The sequence below is a fragment of the Platalea leucorodia genome (assembly GCF_965183815.1).
Source record: "Platalea leucorodia genome assembly, chromosome: 5".
Lineage (NCBI taxonomy): Eukaryota > Metazoa > Chordata > Aves > Pelecaniformes > Threskiornithidae > Platalea > Platalea leucorodia.
The window spans coordinates 8,440,143-8,467,549 of NC_138827.1; the positions used below are offsets into that span (position 1 = coordinate 8,440,143).

The 27,407-nt window shown below is 37.1% G+C and overlaps 1 protein-coding gene across 2 annotated transcripts; it reads right to left on the reverse strand.

The window, feature by feature from the left end:
- Positions 1-541: 541 nt before the first annotated feature.
- Positions 542-27,398, reverse strand: MARF1 (meiosis regulator and mRNA stability factor 1). 2 transcript variants are annotated; one of them, XM_082313310.1, is made up of 27 exons: positions 27,312-27,398; positions 25,758-25,965; positions 23,473-24,144; positions 22,269-22,443; positions 20,561-20,787; positions 19,539-19,656; positions 18,636-18,808; positions 17,344-17,778; positions 16,646-16,815; positions 16,385-16,546; positions 15,493-15,682; positions 14,583-14,761; positions 13,569-13,649; positions 12,971-13,207; positions 12,056-12,175; positions 11,518-11,693; positions 11,060-11,280; positions 10,169-10,311; positions 8,679-8,812; positions 7,960-8,162; positions 7,227-7,454; positions 6,211-6,441; positions 5,888-6,100; positions 5,035-5,095; positions 4,801-4,941; positions 3,538-3,708; positions 543-3,001 (listed from the first exon to the last, which is right to left on the reverse strand). In XM_082313310.1, the coding sequence occupies exons 2-27, from the start codon at positions 25,902-25,904 to the stop codon at positions 2,769-2,771; spliced, it is 5,241 nt and encodes a 1,746-aa protein (XP_082169436.1). In that variant the 5' UTR covers positions 25,905-25,965; positions 27,312-27,398; the 3' UTR covers positions 543-2,768. The 2 variants fall into 2 exon arrangements, with proteins under 2 accessions (XP_082169437.1, XP_082169436.1); XM_082313311.1 differs by lacking the exon at positions 27,312-27,398 and having other exon boundaries at positions 542-3,001; positions 23,473-24,140; positions 25,758-25,885.
- Between the last annotated feature and the right edge of the window lie 9 nt (positions 27,399-27,407).

Sequence of the window (27,407 nt, forward strand, 5' to 3'; positions counted from 1 at the left end):
CAAAGCAACCTAGTGAAGGTGCAAAGTAACTTGCTTGCCAGACTTGTAGTTCCTGGATAATTACTATCTTCAGCAAGCTGGAAAACAAGGCTATTATAACTCAGAAGTGACTTGTTAACTTTATTACACAGTAACACTCCATATGACATTATTCACATCAATTTTAACATTTCAAAGTGAGACTAAAACTCAGGAGGAACACCTCAGTTCCACCTCTTGCATTTACACCTCTGTCTCCGTTCTTCTCTTTAGGCTGATAAATAGTACAGTTTCCTTCTAAAATAAACCCTAAACATTATGCTGTATGAAGAGCAGCAAGAGATACCGAGTACATCTGCTAACAGCTGAATTGGAAAAATTGGGAAAACCCTCATTCTCCTGAATAGCAGGTTGTGGATTTATGGTGTCTCTTTTGTCTTCACTAAATCCCAAATTTTAGCTCTCTGCTCTGTCTGGATAATTAAACTTAATGTGACACAGCAAGTTAAGGATTCTAGGGCAGGTTGGTTTTTTTTTTTTTTCAGGTCTTCAGACAAGGACAAGGGTTATGCTTGCTTCAAAATTTTATTGACGCAACTGTTTGGTCCCAACACACAAAACAGCACTTGAGCCACAAAAGAAAGTGTCCAAACAAAGTAGACAGCTAAGAAAAGAATTTTTTCTTCTCCGTCCCATTCCAAGAAAAAGATAAATTGCATAAATTGAGGGCTTCAGTGACATTTTTTTTAAACAGACATGAATCCGAAGTAGTACATTTAATTGTTAAATTAAAGAATTTCATGGTTGTAATGCCTTTAAATCTGTAAGTCACATCATTCATTTAACCCTTTGGATAAAAAAATATATTGCAATTCAGTTAGCTATTTTGTTACACTATGAACACAACTTCTCAAAAGTATTTTTCTATTACTTTCAAACAGCGATTTCATCAGAATCACACATGAATCCAGAAAAGATATCCTGACCTCCATAAATGGTATAACCACCACACTCACTTTGACAAATACCATATTTTCCTCTAAAGCAAAAACCTGGTTTTCTTTAGTACTCCAAATGACTTGTAGCTGCATCTCATGAAAATACAATTCAGGTTGGTCTTTTCTCCAATGCATGCTTTTCTGAAACAAAGATCTAGACTGATCAGTGTTAACCTTATCAAACTTAAGGTGAAAGCAGATGTTCTTGCATTTAACTCATTAAAAACATTCCAAGAAAGCTTACTTCTAAATTTCTCTTTCTATAGCAGTATGTCTGTAGAGGTTTACTAAGGACTCAAAATACTGTGCCATAATGCTCAGAAAAACTTCCAAGTGTTTCTCTGCATTCACAATGGCTATAAGTTTACTACTGGTAATTTAAAAGATTTTATAACAAAATCTGACTAGTAAAATTCTGTCTATAGCCATTATTCAGTGGCATTTCCTGTTGCTGGCTGAGAAATTAGAGCCTGTGTTCCATCTCTTGTATATTACAATAGAATCCACCTTAAAAATACTCAGTTGGCTAGTGGAAAAGCTCTAGTATAGGTTCTTTCGATACTACAAGCAATTTATTTGCTGCCTGGCAAATACAACCCATTGTAAATGCCACGGTTACCCAGAATGGGTATAAAGTCTCATACACTGGACATTTCTGCTAACTAGAGTTAAGGTCATCCACTGACTTAACCTCTCTTCTAAAGCTGGCCCTTTCAAAAGCCAACACAAGATACCACAAATTGAAAAAAAAAAAGCTTCCAACACTAGGAGTAAGTTTTAGAATAAAAACAGACACAGCTAAAAGACAGCACCATCAAAGAATAAGCTTCCCATTTACTGAACACACTTAAAAATAGAAAACAAGGTTAAGCAGAACAACCTTAGCATTTCCACATGTAGTTAGAACTTTCCTTACAGGTGGAAATAGCATCAATACCTTCCATCACGAAACATTTTAGTAAGACCTGCTCCATTATCTGTAATTTATGCATTAAATGCATATTTCAGAAATATGAGAATCTTCCTAACTTCATTTCGAGACACAATAAAATGTGCGTGTCTGTATCTTAAACTCATGACACCAAGACAGTCTTTTCCTTAACCAAATCCATGCCAGACTGGAACTAAATATAAAAGGGAAGCTTAAAGCATCCATGTCCTAGAAAGCTCCTAAATGGAACTGAAAGCTACAGAAAACATTTAAAACAAGTTTTACAAAAAAATCCACATAATCTTCTACAGACATTTTTAGACAAAAGGATTTCCAATGCAGTTACAAGTCATCTGAAAGGTCAGAGAACAAGTTTCTCCTCTGGAGTACAATCAACTCCCTCACTCTTGTCATTTCATGTCAGCGAGTTAAAATTTCTCAACAGGCTTTTGAAAGACAGATCATGCATTTTATTAATACTGTCCGAAACAATACCAGTAAGCAACAGCCTATAGAATACAGTATGCTACATGTATGATTACACCACCAACGAGGCTTAAAGAAAATAAAATCTGTTCCATTTTAGTTGAATTAATATTTTGCTTTTACTGAACACACATTTATGAAAAACTGTAAGATTTAAGAATAATTTAACGAATGCCAGAATTTTTTTCAAAATAATAGAAAAAATCTGCTCTGCTAACAGCTGTGTTCAGTGTAAAAGGAACAAAGTCTTCACAGAATACATTAAATACAAATTAATTCTTCTAGGCCTTTCATTAAAATACATAAGGGCTAGCAAATAGCTTTACTTTGTGCAGAGTCCATAGGTATTTGTCTTTCACACTAAAAAGAAAGAGTTAAAGCTTGGTTACAGGTGCAAGTGAGAAGTTTGCTGCCAATTTCACCTTGTTTTTGTGTTGCTTTTTGGCTGGGCTGTCCATTGCTTCCTTGTTTAGTTGGGTTTCAGAGGACTGACAGGGAGGCACTGAAGCACTCTCTGTGGTATTAGATACCACAGAACCAGAGGTCAATTTTTCTTGAGTTGTGGTAACAATCCTTTGTTTTTCTTCTTCTGTTAAAATCATTATCTCTAAAATAAATAAGATAACTCAATTTATCGATGCTCTGTTCTTGAAAAATAAAGAATATTTCTCTGGAAATAGGCAATAAAATATTTAAAAAGAACTTGTCCGCCTGATTTGAAGCCAGATGTGTCACGTTCACCTCTGCAGCTAATGTGACATTTGCTTCTGGCTCTGTCTGCATCATGTCCTATTTAGAAGGTTTAATTTAATTCTCGCACATGAAGTTTCTCAGCGCTCAGAAAAGCACTATGAAATTACTATGGTGAAAAGGTTTCTACAGGTTGACAAAACGCAGTTTTAGTGGTGGATAAGGTGCCTATAAAATTCCCCCCAGAGAATCACAGTAGGGTACTTATGGTCAGTACTCAGTTTCTGATGAAAGCCACCTGCATTTCCAACACATCCCATTATGCAATATATACACATATTTAAGTATTTAAATGGAACTTTATATAATGAACCATTATGTTTGATGCTTTATTTTCCAAAGCGTATGAGTTACCATTCAGAAGTAATACAACATAGACAAGCAAACTCTTACCAGTGAGAGGTGCAGGGCGTTCCTCAAACTGAATCAGGTCTGCAGACTCAAGAACCACCGGATCAGGTCTCAGTTGTGGGGATGGTAGGCAGGAAGGAACTGGCTCACACAAGAGGTCAACGGGAGATGTATTGGTGAGGCAAAGAAGTTCTTGCTCAGTTTGATTAGAAACTACAAAAATAAGGGAATATCTTTCAAAGTATCTGTAAGCTGTGAAGGTGTCACCATTTCAGAGCTGGTAAACGTAGTCTTCAAATGTGAGTCTGAGGATTTGAGAGCTATGCCATATTTCAAATGCTAATATCAAACCAATTTAGTTAATGCTAACTAACCTCAGACTCATTCAAGAATTCCTTTACTGGATCAAGAGCATCTAACTAATTACAATACAGCAGGCAAAGCAATAGTATGTTAAAACTATTGCTTGCCTGAGTAAATATATTCCTATAGTAAAATCTCGTATCTGCCAAACTTGAGTAATAGAAGAAGAGCTGAGGAAACGAGTCCTACAGGAACAGTCTTTAACAGAGAAGGGCCAGTTACCAGCCAACTCCCCTGCAGACATACCAATATCCTATGAACTATTTAAGTATCATCTAACACATTTACATGTAAAAATTAAGCTGTAAGTTTCAAAATAAAGTGACTTGCCCTTGTTAAAAGGGACGAGCCTAGACTTCCGAATTAATAACAACTCAAGAACCATTCCACCAGTTCTCCAACCTGCAGGTAGTAAAAGAGTTGGAGACCACAGCCTGATATGAACTATGAGGTCACCATTTCCCAGTTATTTTTATTTGGAGACAGATTTATACCAACAGGACTGCCATTATTATTTGCAAAGAAGTAACAACACAAAATCAACATAAAAACACCACAGAAGAGCACTATATTCTCATCAGAATACAGGAGACATTCCTAGCAGACGGAATACAGGAGACATTCCTAGCAGAAGCTGCTACTGACCACCTTTTCTCATTAGCTTTATGCTTCTAGACTTAAATTTCCACTAAAATCCATGAGAAACAGCACTCTAGCAGCTATATATATATATATTGACAGATGAGGACAACACAACCCCTTGTCAAGAGGACACATGCCTAACTATATACTTTGGGAGAAGTTCAACAGCTTTCAAGCCATAAAGCATTTCTACAGAAGTCTGGATTGACTATCTCACACAGCTTTCCCCATGCTGCTTTGATTACTCTGCTTATTTCCCCTAAGATAATAAATTTCTTATATAAATCAATTTTGCATTACCATTGCTAGGTGTTCCTAGACTTAGTTCCATTGATGAAGTGGATCCTGGGGTCTCCATAATATGTCCGTTATTGTCAGCAAGTTGATTTCCATGATCATCCACATGATCAGCAGGGGGAAAACTAGGTGAGCTAAAACGAGCTACAAAAAGGCAAGTTCATTTGGTTCGTTTACTCAAGTCACCTCTTAAGAAAAAAGGAAACTAAGATACTGCTCAAAATTGACATGACTTACTTTTCATATCGTTCTTGAGTACCACAATTCTCTTATGGCCATGTCCTTTAATCCAGACCACCTATAGAGGGGGGGGGAAAAAAAAAGCAGAATTAAACATCAGCATATAATAAGATCAAAGCCTAAAGCAGCTTACTCACTGCCTTTCATCTAGCCTTGCACTGACGTTACTTCTCAAAGTAAACTAAATCGTGTTGCTAATGGTACTACACTACCCAAGGAAAAGCTTGGTCTCAAAATAATTGATGCCAAAGGCAAACTATAAGGCTAGAAAGTGTACATTGTGTATATATTAACAAAACTATATGTTTAAACATGGAGTTGCAAAATTTTATTTTGTTACTCTCCAGAAAGATTCATTTACTTAAAGGAAAGCTTATAGCCGTAAACTGGGTCAAGAAGTTATCCTAGAGCACTTAGGACATGCGGATGACAAGACGATGCCACAGCACAATTCCACTATGTGGCACTTCTGACAAGGTCCCACAACTCTTCACTCCCAAAATTAATAATCTACCCTGATCAAAATGAAGCTTCAGTACTGTACAGTTGTTCATTCATTCAAGACAGAAATCAATTATCTCACTTAACAGAGATGTCAAGGATGTTTGCAGTCTCACCAGGAACAGTTCTTTAGCAAAATTTGACCAAAACGTGTAAAAAATATTTTCTTTTTCTTATTACACAGTCCAAATTTCTCAGATGCTATTAAAAACACAATTAGTATAAACCTCCTTGGAGAAGATAATTACTCCAGCAATTCACACCAATTAACAGAAACTGCACTTGTGTAACTACTTTTAATCCATGCAGAAATATCAATGTAAATTGTGCAAAACCGAATTCTTCACACCTGTGGAATTGCTCCCAGGAGCTCTTCTAAATTATTGCATCCATATGCTTTAGGTTGCAGCACTTCTCCTGTGTATTTGCTATATGCTACTGGGAACTCATGAAGAAAAATCTGCTGATAATGGTAAGTGTGAAGTAAGGACCTTACGTTCTTTGCAAACATATACAGATTTGTAAGCTTCACATATTCTTCTGATGCACCATTGGTAAAAACCTATTAGAAAAAGAAAAGAGAAAGAATTAGAGTGCATACTTCCATATCCTCTAGTCACAATGCCTTTTCAAAGTATGAAACACACCAGAAAGGAAAAAGAGCTCACGTACCTCAACCAAGTAAGGCAGACTCTTCAGGAGTTCAGTTAAGGTCATAAATCCATATTCACATGGATTAAGCGAAGTACTATGGATCGTTTCATAATGCTGTTTAAGCTGTTCAACAGAGAGAAAGGATGTTCCATCCCAGGACATCAACAAGACTAGCAACTGGGCAGTCAGAGTCCGCAAAGATTTTCTATTTATCAGCTGAATTTGCTTGCCAGACTCTGTGTCAACAACCTAGAAAAATGAATTGGGAATGAAGTTAGGGACAGGGAAGAGATTAATTTATAAATAAGTTGTGTAGCCGGGGTTTGTTTGAGCACAGCTGTATCTGATATTACATACCAGCATCTGATACTCCCCTAGACAAAAGCACACAGGATAAAGCAGCTTATTACATGGAAAAATTTACTTTAAATATACAAAAACTCTGTAGCAGTTTCTGTCCACATAGTAGACATGATTTTACTCTGTTCCAAGCCAGCAAGATCTGACTGAGCACCAGCCTGGACACCAGCTGCTAAATTAACAGAATTGGAGCAACTAAACCAGTGTGCCCGTATAGATGGAACCTTTCTTTCCCACTGACATACAAGACCATCTATGTATTTACATTCAGAGTCAAAGCCTCAAACCATAGATGAAAAAAAATTAGGAACATAAAACATTAGGATTACTGATTACTACAGTTATCAGGAAATGGTTGCTTTTACACAGTCAGAAGTCAGGTGGCAAAAAACCAATTTGTATTGCTAAAGTAAGTACTACAATACAATCTTTTACTCATTATTTGCTAAACAAGCATGAGTTTTCCCAGAGAAAGCTGAAAGAACAAAGAGAACATCATAAGAATATAGAAGCTACATTTAAAATCCCTTTGGAATTTACCCCCCCAACTTAATGAAATATTGTTTCTAGAGTACAATATTAAGCACACTGAGACCTGCGATTTGAGACAGGAAATTTCTTAACACAACATTACATACCTTTTAGAAGGTTAAACTACAAAGATAAAAGATTACCTTTACAACATGGCAAAGTTTTTGCATTAAAGCTGGAACTGAGCTAACATCATAGTCGTGAAGACGCAGTGTGTATCCGAATGTTTTACTGTACTCTGTCAGTAGATCGGCCATCATAAGGCAGTTGTCTTTCTGAGACCGCAGCAGTTTAACAAACTGGGCAGCAACTGCTTTGACTTGTTCCACCTCCGTGAGTGTGAGAATTTTCTCCTCCCCACATTCTAATACCTACAAAACAGAAATTACACTTTGTTAAAGCCATTTACCTAGTCTGGATGAAAAAAAGTGTAATCTGCAACTAAAATTCAGTGCTTGCAGGCAATCATTTGCTATGTAGCAGGGCTCAGCTACCTCAAAAGATATCTATATAGCAAACACAACTATGTAATTTCTGAAATACAACATAGGCAATTAAAGTTATTAACCTTTTTTAAAGCACATTTAACACGACTTTAATGAAATTCAGCTCTAATTTTGACATACTGAATTTTGTAAATGTAATCCAATTTAGAAAACTTGAATTTGTTAACAAACTTAGCCTGAATGTGCTAAAAACCTTGGACCATTTTACCAAAATAGCTATATCAAAGACTTTCTTGAAAACAGCTATCTAACATTACAGGTGCACAGTTTATCACTCACACTAAAGTTAATGAGAAATATAACCCCTGCTAAAACAGTTTTACAGATCTCAGAAAAATGCTTTAGTACAGCTTAGAATTTTATTACTTACAAGTAAGACATCTGGTATGGCTTCAAAGAGTTCAAGTAGTTTTGTAAAACCATAGTAAGCAAGTTTGCACTGACGACCAAAGTGGTGGTGATAAGAAGGAATAAATTTATTGAAGGGCATTCGAAAATGGGGTTGATGGCGCAGTAAGTCTACTACCTCTTTGGAAAATTGTTTGGTTCTTTCAATTTCTTCTTGTGTGCGTTCTAAAATTAAAAAACAAAGCAAGAGCTATGTACCAACATACTTATAATACACAACAGAATATAACATGAAAATATGCTGATTGATTTTCAACTTAATCACATATCACACCAAGTCACTAATTTCTTCTACCACTGAAGACCTTTACTAAGCTTACATGTTTAAAGTCAAAATAATCAGGTGATCAGCACTTTAGAAGATATTAAATAGCCAAATACATTGGTATTTTTGCTGTGTGGAAACAACCCACTGTAATCATTACACAGAAAGTTTAACTACATGCAGAAGTAGCAACATTATTTTACATGTTTTGCCACCTGCTTTCCTGTCTGTTCCACTACAAGTGTTCCTGGAATGACAAATTCTTTATTTGCTAGAAGTTCATAACTTAGCTATGAAGGTAGAAACACAGTTATCAATAAATCCAAGTCACTCCTATATACTCTAGTTAGTACAGTTTTAAAATAGTCAAAGAACAATTTCTTTGGCAACAGTAAAAAAAATGTACATGGACATACCTCTTTTGGGAATACAAATTACCATTTCATTGTCCTGTTGTGACAAACAGATGGTTGTATCTGGAATTTCTGATATAATATCAACCAGTTCACACACTCCGTACTCAGTAACATCCCAGTCCTTAGAGAAACACCTGAAAGTTTTATGAAATTGTATAATACAAGCATTAATGCATGCTGTGTAGGCAAAAAATATCTAAAGTTAAGACAATAAGCCTCAAATCCTAAAAAAACCCAAACAAACCATAATTTTCATAATGGCAATAATACTACCATGTGAAATAAAGGGGAAAAGTATTCTTAATTCAAATTACCTACCCATTCTAACCAGAAAAATAAGATACACTGATGGTTCAACATGGCACTGGAAGAAAGAGCTGTATATATCAACCAGTGGATGCCTCAAACTAGTCATGGTAAGTGACAATATAAAGTAATATTTTTCAAGCTTCGGTTTTAAGTGATGTAAGAAAATGTAATTATGTTATACAGCTCCCTATGGCTACACTTTCAACAGTCTGTAGTTGCTTAACAGTTAGAGACACATGCTCTTCTTAAACAAGATTAGGTCTCAAGAGAAAGCCATATCCTGGAATACACCATGAAGGTTCACAATACTATGTAATATATTAAATGGTATTTTACTCTCCTCACCTCCCCAACAGGAACCTCTCAGAAGCAAGAACACTGCACACATTCTTATTCAACAAATGGCCAGAGCAGACTACAATGGAGATGCACATTTAGTAGGTATAGAAACAACCAATAACTTATTTTTGCCAATAGTGGAAATATAAGTAGAAGTGTCCACTCCCAAAAAAGGAGCTGTTGGCCCATGCAGCACATTAGCACACATGCAAAGGTAGGCCACACGTAGCACTAAGATGCTATGGTTTCCTCAAAGCTGTTTCCTCAAACTGTTAACATTACTTTCTATCTTCATATTAAGGAAAGCATCATTCTTGGTTCTTCAAAAAAAAAAAACTAAACAACTTTTTACCATGCTAGAAAAGAACATTCTTCCTGGCAATAGCAAGACAGGTATTACCCCCTCATTTTTGTGCCATTGCTAGGTCCAGTTAAAGTAGTAAGAGTATCTATTGACATTCAGTCTATTTATGTTATGTTTGCCTCTAAGAACCCTAACACTACATTTTCCCTTTACTGTTCATGTTAATGTGCCACAACCTGCTTGCTTAAATCCAACCTTGCAGTCATGGCTTCAAAGAGAAGTAATGAAATACAGCAATCCATTTCAAACTCCAATAAAGTTAAACAAACTAGTACTAAAGCAGTAAAGTCTGCCAGAGAGCTTTTAATTTTGGTTTTCATTAGAAGTTTGAACTTCCACATTGCAACGAAGAGGCAATACAGTTGCCACAGTTTTGTACTAAGATTTGAAGCGCTGACTTCTCTTGCAATAGGTTTTAAACCCACCATTGATAGACATGCCCTGCACAGTTGTTCTTGTTCCATTACAGATAACTTACCAGTGATAAGCCTGTAAGAATTCCCTCACAATAACTTGCTTACTGGCCTGGGATTTGAGAAGCTTCAGTAAGTCTTGAGTAAAGCGCTTCACTTGAGCTCTGTGCGTTAGAGTTAACAAGCGTTTGGAACCCATACCAAGAATCTGAAAGAAAATTTTATTTGATCACTCACATCTAGCATCCTCAGTAAATTCTTTTACAAGATCCTTGGAAGCCAGTTCCAGTATAGGTAGGCTAGAACTAAAGTATATTATAGAGACAGTGTTTGGAAAGGTAGCCTCATGAAGCTATACACTTTCTGTACTGCATATGTCATCAAGAAATTAAGATGTGCTTCTTCCACGAGTGCTGTTGCAACTGTTGCACATTTGTATTGATTATTTTAAAATTCTGCAACCAACTGGTGTTCAAAATAGTAAGCTAATGTGACCATAGCATTTCTTTTTTGTAACATAAGGCCACATGACTTATTTCACACAGAAATCCTTCAAGTCACAGGCTACACATCACAGCCTAACTTACAAGCACTCAGCATTTACTGTGTTCTTATGATAAACAGCACAATTAAAACCTTTTACTCAAGCACTAGCCACAGGCTAAAAGCAGCTTCAAACTTTATTCTAGAGGCTTAGATTAAATAGAGAGTTAATTTCTCCAGAAGTTGTTTTGGAAGGGTGGGGATAATTAAAAAAAAACAAAACAAAAACCAAAAAAACCAAACATCATCTCAAAAAACATGACAATTACACTCCAAGGTTCAGTTAACCCTCTCTTTCAAGGTGGACTAGGTAATTACATACCATCTATTATACAATAGCAACCAGTAATTCAGATAGTTGAAGATACAAGTACAATACACCAAGTTAAAAGGAACAGTGCCATATAACTCACTTGCAGTACATGAGGCACTGCTTCTAACAGCTCCATTAATTTAGAATACCCGTAGTCAGACACACGGCATTGTTTTGCGAAGTGATGATGGTATGTTGGGATGAATTTACTGACAGGTATGACGCAGGACGGCTGGCTTTTAAGTAGATCTATCACTTCTCTACTGAACTGAATAAGTTGTGGATTACCTACAGGGCTCTTAGAACGTAGAAGCCAAGGATCTACAAAAAGAAAAGGTCATATTACTGAATGTTTCACTGATATTCTTCCACTAAACATTGCACTTTATGACACAGGCAAGAGCACAGGAGAGACAAAAAAAAAAGAATGAACATTCAAGCTAAAAGTTTCTCTTTATAAACAGTTTAACAATGATACAAGATGTTTACTTTATGCTACTCTTAATTTTTTAACAGAAAGAGTAGTTCAGAGAAAGGATTTTAAATAGAAATATTTACCTGTAGTAGGAGGTGGTGGTTTGTTATGTATCCATTTAATAACTTTAATGCCGTTTTGGGCAGTGGCAATGTTAACTCCAGGAACACAGGTAATTAGATGTTCTAAAGGAACACCACCCTGGCCTTCTGGCACCATTTCAAGATCATTGAACTCTGACATATAACAATCAGGAAAACTTCAGAAGAAAAAAAAAGCTTCTATTATACACTAGAATACCACTATAACAATTGTCCTAAAAATATCATTATTTCGAGACACTTCCTGAGCAACAGACTTCAACAGCTTACTAATACATTACAGAAGAAGTCTTCATAAAACGCACATTTTAAATAAGTGGGTCTTTTTTTCTTTCTCAACAAGAATTCCAAAAGTAATAATTTCATAAGTCACTTATTTACTATAAAAGATACCACCTTACATAAGAACCGGAGTTTTTATACAACAGGTAGTTTCAGAACATTACAACAGCCATCAATAAAGTTTTAAATCTTTAACCTATCAACCCCTACACTAAAAGTCTAAATTAAAATACTTTACCTTAGTAAAGGCACAGTACCCTCATGTGTCTGTAGAAGACTGTGAACTTGGGGAGCAAATGTCTTCAGAGACAAAATCACAAAAGGAATTCTATAAGAATCCGGATCAAACTCATGCTCACTGTAAAAACAAGAAGCTGAAGTTTATATGGTCATTCTACACATAGCTTTAGCACAGTATGCCTGTGCTCACTTACACACATAGTAAACGTTATACTATATGCATAGGATATACTGCTACTAGCTGACAATACCACTATGTACAGTCACAAGCAACTTCCATCTTTTCTTCTTCACAAAAATTAATACCACTACAGCAAATTTCCAGAAGACAAACAACATTTAGAAGACCATATTTTTATCATCATTAGATTAAAATTTTCAAATTAAATTTTAGCAGCACGTATCAGGCAGTTCACAGTGAACACCTAACAACTACTCTAGTAGCACACCTGGCTTCTGTTGAATAAAACAAAAAAACTTAATATATGGCTTCAGGAAATCTTCAACCCAGTATGAATCACTTACTAAACATAGCTGGAGGACAAAGAAGAATGCTCAGTTCCAGCTATAATTATGTAATAAAATTCAGGCTAATAGAAATCTCTAGTATGTATAACCTTCCTATATAACCAGAGGAAGGTAGTGTACCTTTCAGCTTCTGCTTAAGAGGTATTCTATCTCAGCAGCTGTGCTAGAATACAATAATCTTACCTGAACAGACTGATCCACGAGAACTGCCTAGAAAACTCACTGTGCAATCTTACTATTTCTGCCTGATTCATTCTTGTAAGCATAGAAACAGTGACTAGAGCACACTATATGAACATATATACCTCAACTTTAATATATCTGTAAGTGTTAAATGCTGTTCAAATATTTTGTAAGATTTTATAGTATTTTATACACAGCTTACATAAAGTCTTTATTCAGGCAATGCTGCTTACAAACAGGCTCGTGATATTCCAACTCTTCAAATATTATAGGACTACAGTTTGCTGATGAACCATCGTGTGACTGTGAAGATCCCAATGGACTCTGCCGGGCTTGGCTGCTGGGTAAAAGGCACACCAGCCGCCCGCTTCCTTGGTCACGGATTGCCACAGTATCTGTTAGTTTATATAAGTCTGATACAATTAACTTATGCCCAAATCTAAAAGAAAAAAAAAAAAGAAATACACATCATAGAGTTAGAGAATGCAGTAATCTGCACTTTTTGTTTAAGAAACAGGAACATGCTAGAAACTGTTCTATGCAAAATGTTAAGGTAACTAATCTATTCATCCTGACATAGAAAAATGAAGTAAAATACTGAAAGTATAACCCTCTAAGAAAGGCCAGTATTACAGTCATTGCCTCTGGATAGATAATATGCTGCAACATCTATCAACAAAAAACCTGTAACACTCCATTCTGTTACTCTCTGTTACTCTCTATAATTCACTGTAAACAATCACACAAGATCAGATTCTTTTCTGAAGTACTAGAGGAAAAAACAACAACTGAGAACTTACTTTTTTTCATAAATTTCTGTGAATTTGAACACAGGCAGACAACAAGCAGGTGCATCCTGCAGAATGGACATCGTTTCTGAGCTATAAAAGAAGTTTCGGAACATTAGCACAAAATTAATCTGTTCGTATTAGTCTCCAGCCCAAACTGGAGAGATATTTACAGATGCAGTTTATGAACTGTAAATATAATGGGACAAACTGCATTCCCTTCCATCCCAGCACTACAAAAGCTGACACTTCAGATCAGGGGAGTGCACGTAGTAACATTTCTGCTAACTCATTAGGTAATGTCTCTGAAGGAGTTGCACCTTTCATAGGTGGTGGTAAGATTTCGAGCATCTATAAAATGCAACGTTAAAGCTGCAGCCTTAGAAGTTACCAGCCTTGTCATTACATTAAGAACTTTGAACAGGGATAAACTAAAAGGCAAGAATGAAATCAAGTTTCATAATTGTAGAATACTCTACACTTCAAGCACTATTTTCACTGTAGCTTTCTATGAAAAAATGAGGACAACCTTTTTCCTAATGCTTTCTTTCAGTAAGGAAAAAAATTGAAACAGAATACACTTGTATTCTCACTAGCATCAGCACTCTAGTTCTATCATCTTCCATATAGGAAATGGACATCAAAGAAACACCAATAGTATCTAAACTGTGTATCCCATCCTCAAAGAGAAAATTCATATGCACTTTCTCGGAGGAAAGAAGAAATAAAGATGCCAAGTGTAACCTTGACTCAGCTGCACAAAGTTATTGAGGTCTATCAGTATTATGAAAGAGTAGTGGTGAAACTATTGAACAGATATCTAGTCTCTTCAGATGCAACTTAAAATATAAGCAGTGAAAAAAATGCTAAACTGAAAACTAGCCTAGTTATATTTAACTCATTCATCAGGTCATAAGACAGATTTTACTTTATTTCCCTATCATTCCTTTGCTCAGTATTTTAAATCATCTCTCAGCCACTAAATACATGCTAGAACAATTAAGAAGATGCCAAAGTGCTTATTACCTAAGTAGAGAGAGTGATTTACTAGCAGCTCCCGTTGCTAATGAGACCTGGATCCTTTTACTGCCAATTTTGTATCTGTGAAGACTGTTGACAGCACTGATTGCTTCTTGCAGATTTTCCATCTGAACTGTAGCCTTCAACTGGTAGTCTGTATGAGGACTGAGCTCTACACTTTTTACCTGAAAGGAAGAAAACATTTTATACATTTATCACAAAGTATTAACCCAAGGCAAGCCAACATGAGAGTAGCACAATCTTGCCTTGGCCAGGAACCAAACACAATGCAAATAGGAACTGAGTATGATGAACCATGGCCAACAGGACAATACAAACAAGAGCCGAGTGCAATGAGCCTTGACCAAGGCAAGGCCATGATATTCCTTTAACACAGACATCTTCCCATGTAGATTATGCCAGAAGAGTGTCATCTACAGATCAGACAGAAATAGGACAGCTGCTGAAATGACCTCTCCTTGCATAATTGCTTTTTACTGATTCACTCTCCGTATCTGTTTTTGATCACTTTGATTCAAAACAGAAACTCAGTTTTCACTGTGATTTTTAAGCTGACATTAGGAATTCAGCTTTACAGCTCAAAAAGGTTATGCAGCTAAAGCCTAAGCCTGTCCCCTGCATGACTTATGAGCCACTTACTAAGAACTTTATACACAAAACTTCAGAACCCCAGATCTATGAAGACCACGTGCAAATTAAGAACCTAGTGCAAGTGATGATCTGTTTTTTTTTTTTTAAAAGGTTAAAGACAATACCTCCTTTTAACAAAGTTTAAGTCATGTTTGGATAGCTTTCCATTCCCACTCACTTAAAGCTAGACCACAAACGTGTCCATAAATACATAAACAGGAAGTATTTAAAAAAATAGATTTAATAAAGGTATTTTAGTCTTTACCTTGCCATGTCTTGAGAAAATTTCTTGTAAATTTTGCTGCAACTCTTTTCTGGACAATCTGTAATCTATATTGCTGATCTGAATGTCTGCACCGTTTGCAAAAGGATCAGGGCAGTCTGTACCACTGGTATGATTTATTACGTTAAATGTGAGTGGAGATGATCTGTTTGAGAGGTTTGGAGACATACTCCTGGGTAAAATAAAAACATTTATGAGCTGAAGTAGCTATTGCACAATTCTGAAATATACATCTCAAAATTAATCAGAAAATAGATACAGGTCAAGTGCACAAATACAGTACTTTGAAGTTATTTTCCTAGTACGTATGTGTGCAGGCAAAACAAATTTCACCACAAGCAAAACATCATAACAAGACAAATATTTCCTATCAGAAGAAAGAAAGTCATTCACATCATGTTTCAAAGTCACCCAATTTAATAATATATTAGGCACCAAGTCTTCTACTATCTTACTAACACATTAAAAAAGTCAAACTCATTCATGTGATTTCAATAATTGGCAAAGGCCAGATATTTAAGTCTATGAGAATTTCATGGGCCTGGATAAATTTTTACTGGGAATGTTAAAGGCACTGAAATTAAGAGGAGTAAGATGTCTATAAAACCTCTGAAGATTTTTCAGAAGCTTTAAATACAAAGTTTGCAGGAAACAATTGCCACACAATAAGTTTCTGAAAAAGGAGTTCATCTTATATTTACATCCACCCTCTGTTAGCTGTTATGCAGCACCATCACAGTTTCATTTTGCCTCCACATAAATCAGTGTATTAAAGTAATGTGCTTAGCATACACAACTCCATATGCAGCTGTGAATAATCAATGTATGTATTGGTGAAGTCTCACTTCACCTCCCGAATAAGACAGACACTTACCGAGATGACCAGCAACTCTGAGACATGAGTAAAGGACTGAGTTGTCTTGAGGCCGTCAACTTACTGAAAGCAGAGGGATAGCTGACCTGAAACACAGTTTCATCTTTATCTTTTCTATCTACAGGGGAATTGGTAACACTCCTGGAAGCAGAGGTCTCTTTTCTATTTACAAATATATATAAGAAAAAGAAAACACATTATGTTGCAGAATTCACATTAAAAAAATGTAGCCAACATTGATGTCTTTATTTTTAAACATACTTCTGACTACTTTTACAGGATTGTTCTCCCATTCCAATTTTTTTGGTTGCCAGAGACACTGGAATCGCTGCATTAGAGTTACTCTGAGGAGAAGGAATTTGTTCTCTTAAGTGTTCTTGCTGGTTTTCAGTATTTCTACTGATGGTCTTTGATTCAAGGCGGCACAGCTCCTATATGAAACAGATGAAAGGTCAGCATAAAAGCACCAGACCTTGCCAGGGGCTTTCCTTGTGATAGAAACCTACATAACTGACAAATTTTTCTTTAATAGCATTTTCATTGGCACTTCATGACCAGGAATATTTGATTTTCTGTGACAGAAAATAGTAAACTGTCAATTAGTTGAAATATTTTTGCTACAGTGTAGATCCACCCTAGTTTTCCTTAAAACTAGCAAAGTGGATCACTCTAGATGTTATACTCAACACCAATACAAAAGTCAAAAGTAGCCTAGGATTTGAGACTCAGTAAGTACCAGCAGTATTTCCAAATGGAGAAAAAGGTGGCAGGGAGGGGGAAAAACAACCCTCAAATTCATTGTCTGCTTTCTGAGCAGATGAATACAGCTCTCATTTGGGAACGTCACTATACATCAGTTATTCATTAACTAAGATTGACAAGTTAAAGATAAAGCTGTAACAGAAGCAATCCTCAGAACATGAGGAAAAGCAAGAATACTAACCAAGGTAGAACAATACCTGTAAACTTTTAACATTTGTGGGTTTGATGACAGATCCATGAATCTGGAATCCTTTCCCAGCAGAGCCTTTGGTAGCAGAAGACTGATCACTTGAGTCTTTGTTGAGGAGGCACAGCTTTGTGTTCTTGTTAATTTTTTTGGGAGACTTCACCTTTTCAGTTCCCACAAAGTTGGAGCTTTTTGTTTCATTAAGTTCTTTGTTTTTGGGGGTAAAAGACACTACAATCCTGTTACCAAAGACATCTTCATTTTCCATTCGCTTCCGAGCCCGTTCAGCACTTTCTTGATTTAAAAAACGGAGAATTGCACTGCTTCCAGAAATGCTCAGCACCTTCCCTCCACAGTTGTCTGATAAACGCCTGAGTCTATTACTGACACTTTTGCTGTCTCTGTTTGTTGGCAGATTATAAACATATAATAGTGTATGGCATGCCTGTTTAAAGGGAGTAAGATTTTAATTTGATTATATCAGTATACCCTCTTGTTCAAAACCAGTATTTTTACATTGATTCTGGTGACACATGCTCTTCCCCCACTCCCCCCCAAAGTCATTCTTTTTGCAGCATTCAGTTTGTTTGGAAAACAAATACACCAAGCATTTGTATATAAAATATATATATAAATATAAAAATAAATATATAAACATACCAAGGCAGATCCTCAAACTTACATCTCCAATATAAAGTTAGAAGAGACTACAGAGTCCCTGATCAACGGATCAATACCTGATCACTTCTCCAGATAAGAAAACATCACTGTTTGCAACCCAAGAATTCTATATATTCTACACATGCATGTGAACACATACTTCAGAAAGTTATTTCTAAGAAAGAAAAGGGTGTGAGTGCTGTGCAAAGACAACATAGCAAATCCAGAGGGAATCACCAGGAAGACAAAAAACCCAAGAAAACAGTAGTCACTCAAAACTGTTCAGAAAGCATCAGAGAGCTGTCTTAATGCACAACTAAGTTCTTACCCTAACTTTCTGCCAGTGAAAGAAAGGCATGTAGGATACATTATCTGATAAAGTATTTAGTGATAAGAATGTGACTTTTTCTACTTTTAGTTAATTTCTTCTTTTATTATTTTATTCTTTCAGTCTTAAAGCAGAAAGCATACATTCACATGGCAGTAACTGAAATACAGACAATGGTCAAATATGCAGCGGACATCATGTCTCACCATAAACACACACACATAATTTCAGCCTGCTCTCCCCCTAAATTAGGAAAAAAAAAAAGGAAGTTGACAGTTTGAAAGGTCTGTTGCATTAAGAATTAAAAACCTTACCGGCATTTTCAGCGGTAACCTTGGTGGCAAGTCTGAAATAAATTCTTCAAAACAAATAAGCTCATGAGCATGATGTAAGAGTGCTTCTGAAGCTTGGTTTTTATGTACCAAAATTATCCGAAAACCATGTCGATGTCTCAAGTCACTGAGTTCCAAAGCAAAGTTTACATCCGCTGGAGAAAAAGAAAAAATAGAAGGAACAAGAAAACACATGAAAAAGCTAAAAAAAAAATCATATTAAACAAAGTCCCAGATCTCACTTGACAAGTTCTATTTATCACTGAAAACTTGCAGTGAAAAAGCACCAACAGCTACAAGGCTTCTCAATAGACATAATTTAAATCAGCAGTTAGCATTCAGTCTCAGACAGGGGCTTCCTTTTAATAGCAACTTCTAGCTATTTATCAGCAAGGCATTCGACTGGTACTGTATACTTCTATAACATTTGTTTAGCTTTAGGAAGAAACCCAAGGCAACACACAGCAATTAAATAGTTGAGTGACTTGCATATTTAACTGCATAGTATGCTGCTACCAGAATAAAAACCAAATCACATTCAGAATGCTTTGAGCAAAATGTAAGATTACCATAGGGAAGACTCAATGAGTTTTACTTTATTAGCTTCCTGCTGAAGCTGTCTCAACTTTAGACGGTATTTATTCACATACCTACTGACACTCAAGAAGACATCAGATTCCAGTGCTGATTTAGCTAAGCCAGATTCTCATCTTACTGTCCCTAATTTCCCCTTGCTGCCACTGACATTATTAAGAGTTCTTTAGCAATTCACTTAAAGCTGATTGTAAACATAACCCATGGAAAGCAGAAGAGTGTCATATGCAAAAGTACTATTGAAAAGAGGAACTGAATTCTGCACAGTAGATGAGCACCACCAACACCTACTTGACACAAGAACCACAGTGGCAGGTGCAGTGTGCGTATCAGCGAATCTCCTAAGACTCTGTCTGAGTTTGTCATCAGCAGCGTTCTTTGCTGTGGCGTTGATGTGTGCAACAGTCACCTGTGGAAATACATAGATACGCTCTAAAGAAAAGCTTGAATGTGAACTACACTTGCTTAAATTTAATTCAATTTAATTAAGCCATCACATGCACCTCTTATTTAGATAAATTAATGCACACATGCATGAAATACAACATGTATAGATCTCAGACTATTCTAATGAGCAATGAACTTCAACCCTAGCTGTTCAGCAGTGTCTTAGAGATGACTTCTGCTGTTCTGTGTTAAAGATCACAATTTACATACCTTAAAAACATTCCATAAACCCTCATTTGAAATAGAGGTGTGACAAACAAAGCAAGTACTCACTATCAATTCACATATTTACCTCACATAAGCAGATAAACTGTCAACCTGTTATCATATCTACAATTTAGGGGGTGGGAAGGCAATTTCTGACTTAGAAACCTGCACAAAAACTTAAAAAATGCCAAGAAACAAGACGTATTGATGGAAAAATATGTAGTGTTAAAGGTGCCCCAATCAATACCACTAATTTACAAGTGTCCTCACTAATCAGCACAGTATTCACTAACAGAAGTAGAAAAAAAAAAAGTTAAGTTCATGAAATCATAGTTCTTTTAAGTTAATGGCTTAGTCACGAGATTTGAAGAATAACACTAGAAACTCTACCACCACTTATTAGTGGATGAAATAAAGATCCTCTGCGACCACTAAAACTAAAGCTAAAACACTAATCTACATATAACAGAATGCAGTTTCAGTTTTAAAAGTACCACACCAGGAAAGTTCAGCATTAAAGACCCCACCCATAAACTAATTATAAGCTCATGCACTAAACACAGAAGCTAACAAAGTTTTAGTGAACAGGAATCACTATTAGCACACTTGGAGTACGCAAATTCCCAAGCAAGAACACCAAGTAGATGCTGTTTTGATACCTGGCAGTTGTTTAGCTCCTGAATAACTTCTTTATTTTCTTTACTAATGTCACACACACAGATGAATTCTGCCTCTCTGTGACCTTTAAAAAACTTTTCACGAATTCTCTGTACAACCGCTATAGCTGAACGGCCAGTAGGAACTGAACAGTTTTCAATATCCCAGAAGACTCCAATGGGGGGCAAGTTTTCCAGAACTTGGCCTGCTACTGCAACTTCCGGAGACCCTGTACAGGTTTAACAACACAGCTCATTTTAATCTCCAAATACCAAAAATGTTAAACTTGGCATACTATAAACTTTGCACATTGGAAGCTTTACATTTTAGAGAACAACATGCCCAGCAATGCAAGTTCGGTTTTAGTTTCTTAAGGAATCTAAAAAAAAAAACCCAAAACAAAAACAGGTGTTTTCAAAGTTTCTCTTTAAGGGAGAAACTTTATACCTCAAATCAGTCCTAAACAGAAATTTAGTCACTGTTAAGTTAGGAGAAAGACGCAAGACAACTTCAGCTTTACTTTTAAAGTCTCATACAACGAAGTAATGTATTTAAACAAAATGTTATGAAATGTTGAGGTGGCACGTGCCATGAAAGTTGTCTCAAGTTGTGTCACACTAAACTCAGCGGGTGCTGGATCAGTAACAGAAGTGAAACACAAAAGCTGTTCAAATTTACGGTGTGCATTAGGTAAAGAATCTAAACAAAACTGGATGAGATTACCAGTATAGTGACAGTGATTATAGAAAATTAAGGCAGTATGGAACAAACACAAAGGTATCCTACAGTTCAGGAGAGTGAGGTTAAAAGTTTTTGTTACTACAGGCTAAGAAGTGCAAATAAAGTTTCCGGTGTTTCAGCACTCTGAATACCTATTTAATTTTGAATTAACATTATACACCCATTCCACCCCCACAAAACAACTGGAAAAAACATGAGGAATGACACAGAATCCTTACAGGTCAAAAACAAGCTAAGAAAGCTAGCTGAGAATATAAAATTAAGCACAGCAGACAAATGTCGTATTTGTTTGAGTAGATGTTGATTAGTTATTCTACAAGATTCACTGGAATTACATTTTGTAAGGACACTTAATTGGGGTGTTGCACCTGAAAAAACTAAAAACAGGCATAGTCTTAAAATGACAGTAAAACTATCCATTTTCTTATTCTTCCATGACTTTAAGTTTACAACTTTCACACTAGCTATGATTTTGTAATTGAAGCAGTACTAACACTGTAGAAAGACCAAGTAGTTATTTCACCCAATATTTTCCTCTCAAGACCAACAAGAAAAGCTATATTGTAATTACAAACATCACACCTTTACTGCATACGAAGTGATGACACTACAGACTAAGAAAATGCTTTTCAAAGTATGACTTAAGATAATTTTTTTATACACTACCAGAACAGAATAGCTTCCAAGTCCTTAGAATTTCTTTTTCTAGTTCTTAAAATGGGAAAAAAAAAAAAGTAAAAAAATCAAAACTCTGTGCCAACAATACAGTAAGTTAACTAGGTAGTCAAAAACTAGGTAAATCCAAGTTACGACTTTGCAAAACAGAAACAAGGGGTTTTTTTACTCTTTAGTCTTCTATGACTTTATAGAAGTTTCCAGAGAACAGTGCAATTTAAGAGAACTCTTCATGTGCAATGGTGTTTAAGGAGGACATCCATTAAGTGCAAGTTTCAAACAAATGTGGTTTACCATATTTCTGCGGTGATTTGCCAAGGCTGCTCGCCAGTAGCAAACTCTTCTCATTTCCTGTTCGTTTGGTTCCACAGCCGTTACATATTGGGATAGGAACAGGTGCAGTCTGTGCACTCGGAGGAGGAATATTTGGCCAGATTTTAGCAGCATCAACTAGGCTGTTTCTGGTTGGCTGTTGGGACAATTTTTCAAAATACATGTTCATTTAGTATACAATATTAACACATACTATTTCGTGGTAGAAACAGTTTCCCTTCTGCAACAAATGCAAGTTCAGATGTACTCCACAAAGTTAATTAACAACAGTATCACTGCATGAAGGAAGCTTCTATCCTAGAGTCTTTCCTAGCATACTTAGCTCTAGATTTCCAAATGCAAGGAAAGATTCTATTAAACTCTACACATCAAGATGTGCCATCTTGAAGAAGTACTAATATGTATTTAAAAAAAAAAGACGACGACCTAGCATGTGAAATCAGCACAATTAAGAGTACAAGGTTGAATCACCACCCTTCCCCCCAAAATAGTGGTCATAATTCCAAACATACTGAATTCACCATTTAGTTTACTGAAATGAAGACATTTCACTTTCATATTGGAAGCTCAATTTGGAAGCTTAAGTAACACATCTTGCAAAGCTGAGTATATTATTTAACTTGAAATTCCTATTAAAATTCAAGCACAGTTTTAATCACTTCTAAAGTGTACCAAATTGGTATTGAAGTATAAGTTACAAATTTGGGAAGACTGAACTAAGACCTATCAAACCAAGCAAACTAGAATATCCTTATAGCATCAGACATTTCACCTCTTTATTGATCAGCTGCCCGAGGGTACACGGTAACTGTTGTTAGCCTTTTCTCAGAGTCACTACTGTGGAACATTTTAATTGGAGCTGTCAAGAAGAGATAACTGTCTTTCAAATCCAGTCAAAGTTCTGCTTGAGTACATTACAGATCCCCTGTAAGCTAAACGTCACGATAGCCTCTTTTGTCTTCCCATCGAACTGAATGTTACCTCAGAAAAGAGATCATCTTCAAAAAGGACATCTGGTACTTTCAGACTGTGCATCACCAACTAGGAGGATGCAAGCTGCAACCCATGGAAGCCAGTGTTTTGCTCAAGTAACATTATTTCAACATTAACCATATACCATACTGAGTGAAAAATTAAATGAATGAGAAACACGATGCGTACAAACCTTGCTCAAGCAGTCATTGCAGTAGTGAGAGCCCTTTAAACAAACTGAAGGTGCCATGTTTAGGTGCAAAGGGTTGGCGCACACACGTGATGTTAGCTCCGACTGTGCAATATGCTCATCCAAGTGACCTGTAGCCCCACTTGTGAATTCAGAACAAGGAAAATAGCCAGAAGATGTGCAGCTCTGAAGGGCTGGAAACTGATGCAGTTTGTGCACATTACCATGACAGGACTGGAAATGGAGTTTTCCACAACAGGGCAGATGTTGACAGGAAGATACACTGTTTTCTACACACATGCCAGGGAACTCACTCGCAATGCCTGCCAAATTGCTTCTAGCTGGAGGGTTCTTCAGTGAAGATGCAGACTGATAAGCAAATCCTGACCCTACTTGACAAGTAATCGTCCCAGTGCTTTTTGAGTCTAATATTGTGCCAGGGTGAATCAAGTTACCACCACCACCACCACCACAATGCATTTGTGGAGTACAGGAAGAGTCAGAGCCATGAGCACAGCAGCTTACTTTTGGGCCCGGTGAAAGCTGTATTTGCTGTGGCTGAAGAGGATGAACATCAGGAAGCGGTACTGCTGGAAACAGTTTAGAGCCAGCATTATGAGGAGATGAAGCATCCTTCAATTCTACAGCAGCTTTCTTGTTCTCCATGTAATCTTTCTGGAAAAAGAAAGCTCAGTTACATTCAGATACAGAAATAAACCAACAATTTTATGGTATAAACAAGCATATTTTTAGACTGTTACAATTTTGACAATAACAGAAATTGTTATTGTTACGATTACTATTATCTCACTGTCTGAACAAGTAAAATATTAGAAGAAACATGCCAGTTGTGTGCAGCCTGAGGAGTGTATTTTGGAAGCAACAAAATCAAGAAGTTGTAAACCAAATAGCAATGGGTCTGTAAAACAGAATTTGAAAAGCAGAAAACTGTTAGGCTAAGCCTGAGAGATACTCTGCAACAGCAAAGCAAAATAAGATTTTTCTTTTAAGAGCAAACATAAATGGATGCAATGTAAAGTACAAAACCCCACAGTTTGGAGGTACGTAAGTAATCATCTTTTACTTTGAATAAAGACTTTAAAATTGTATTAAAGTTTTAGAAACAATGCATTAAAAGACTAAGACTTTAAAAAATCAGAAATTATATCAAGCAGATAAACTAACAGAGAAGACTAAATTTTCACAACTATATAAGTACTTTTTGCCTACTCTGATTTAAGGTATCGAAACATAAAGGCATAAACAGAAATACAGCTTTTCTTAAAACAGCAGCAGTGAAAACTAAGCAAGGTTATGAGAAGCACCAAAACAGTCAAGGTTAGTAGAGCTAACCTGCATACAACTCCCTGCTCCAGAGCTTTAGGCCAGTACTTTGGAACAACGTTTACTTACCAAATTGAATTTAATGCATTTCCTACTACACAGTAATGAATAATTGATTACCCAAGTTCAAAACTATTCCTCTCTACCTGATGCTAGATCTTATGAACTGAAGATACACTCTGCCAAAAATCTGTCTGGAACTGGTTTATATGTTAAATTCCAGAATTTATGGCAGCTCCTTTCCTAGCTCCTGATGCATGAGAACAGCAACACAACGGGACACATGCTTATCTGTTTCCCCCATGTCTTTTACTGAAAGTCTGATTGAACATGCATGAATGAGTGTTACTTAACAGCTGGAGCTTTCTTGCTTGCTCAAGTAAGTCATTGTGTTGCACTATTCCTTCTATTCCTTAGCACTTTGCATCTTAAATGTATAGAAACATATGCGATTACAGAACAGGAATATTTAAAGAAATGGAAACAAGGAAAAATTAGACATTCATGAAGAACAGTATCCACAAATGCTATAACTACTATGCAATAATAATTCAGAAAATTCTAAATTTTCTTCCAAACTAAATTGATAAAAATCTGGAAGCATGAAGACTATTTCCCCACTCTACTCTTCAGCAATAACTTCATAGAGCTTCCAAGAAGCTGCCTTACACACTTTTTAAGCAGTCAGTTGCATTATTCCAAACAGAGCTGTAGAGAGTAAAGCCTGTCAAGCAAAGCAACTTGCTTGCTTTCACCAACACTGATGAAAGAGCTGTGAACACAACTAAAGACCTTAAATTCCCAGGCGGATTTTGTACTTACTATGGTAACTGCTGTCTCCTCTTTCTCCCCTCCCTGCTTGCCCCCTTTAGTCAGCAATAACAGTGCAGTTAATACAGAGCAGTATAACTATCAACTATGCTTTTAGTAAAGCAATGAATTACCGTTTTCGCACTGCAAGGCAAAGACTTTTCAGCAGCAGAAAAGCAATTAGAAAGTTTCCAGAGCCATGGTTTAGCATCATTCTCTTGTCGCTGAAGCCATCCGAACGATCTATTGCAGAGGTTCTCTGTCCTGTTTCCTTCCATCATACAGCCAAACAAAAAGGTTCAACATTCTTTCATCCCCCCTTCCTTTCATTCTTCCCACCTGCTAAAGAGAAAAAAAAATATGCATGCTTTAAATAACTTTTAAGGTAAGACAGAGAAAAACCAGTGGTCTTATGAATTCCACTACTGCTAGATCACTGAATCTGCATTATTTATGTTAAGTTTAATTATGCATATGGGACACAGCCTTGACTATTCCTCTTTAGTACAGAAATATTCCTCATGACCTGCAGCACAGGTAAGGTAGTCCAAGGAAGACACTGTTTAAGTCATTAGCTACAAAGTCCCAGAAATGCATTGCTGCTGACATGAAATAATTCCCTGAAACTTTCAATGCATTCTCCTGGAAAGAAAAGCCAGGAGGTAGGTTTTCAAGAACAGCTCATCAGTAAACACAAAATAGGTGCAACTGAGCTCAGCTGAAAGAATTAAACTGCATATTCATTGTTTTTCCATTGGCCAACAAAACTGTATATACCTGTATTAAGCACACAGCATTTAGTATTTAAACAGAGCCTTAAATTATTATTCACAAATACTTCAACTAATTCTCAAGCTGCCCCACAGCACACCACATCAGTTTAGCTTTACAGAACCACAAAGAAGCAAAGCAACTTGTTTAAGGCCCAGCCACACTGTACCAGAAAAACTGTGATTAGCAATGAAGTCTTCTTACCCTCCAACTATGTACTGCATTCATTAGACTACGCTCCTTCAGGGTTTTTTTGCATTTAATGTTAAATACAATAACCACGGAATACATTCCATAGCACTACATTTGGCCCAGCGTTACTTTTAATCACAAAAAAAGTTTTGATTTTTTTTTTAAAGCAGAGATGTTTATTCACACGAACCCTAAGTACCCCAAAATTATGATGTATAAAATATTAAGTTAATTAAGTTCTACAATATGTCACTGTAAAAAAATGTCTGGTAGCACCAATTCGTTTAGGAATTAAAACGGTAACTGAAAAAAACCATAAAAGTTATGCGAAGCACACATGCCCGCGCTTTGCCCTCTGCGGCTCGCAGCTCCCCGGCCGCTTCCAGGCGGGCCTGGCCTGCAGCCCGGGGGGCGACGGCGAGGCCCGACCCTCGCCCCGGCCCAGACAAACAGCCCCAGCGCGCCCCAAGGCGCTGCCGGGCAAACGGCCGCTCCCGCCCGCGGGGCGGCGCCGGGCCCGGGCCGTTGTGCGGCTCCGCCCGGGGGACGGGCTGCCGCCCGCGAGGGGAGCGGGCCCCGTCCCCGCCCGGCCGCGGCGTTCCGCCGGGGCCTGCCCGCTGCCGCAGGGCGGCGGAGGCAGCCCCGGAGTAGCGGGAGCCGGCGGGCCCGGCCCGGCCCGGCTCTGCCCTGCCCCCGCCCGCCGCGCCTCACCTGAGCCGCCTCACCTGAGCCGCCCCAGCGCCGCCGCCCCTCACATGCCGCCGCAGCCCCTCACACCCCTTTGTTGTCCTCCCTCTTCCCTCTCTGCTCCCTCTGCCGTC

Excerpts from the sequence above, each read along its gene's own strand:
- MARF1 (XM_082313310.1), bottom strand. The coding sequence starts at position 25,904 with ATGATGGAAGGAAACAGGACAGAGAACCTCTGCAATAGATCGTTCGGA. Across the intron at positions 16,547-16,645 it reads TCCTGTAAAAGTAGTCAGAA|AAAAGAGACCTCTGCTTCCA; the intron begins GTATGTTTAAAA and ends ATTTGTAAATAG. Across the intron at positions 10,312-11,059 it reads CAGTGCCTCATGTACTGCAA|ATTCTTGGTATGGGTTCCAA; the intron begins GTGAGTTATATG and ends ATTTTCTTTCAG.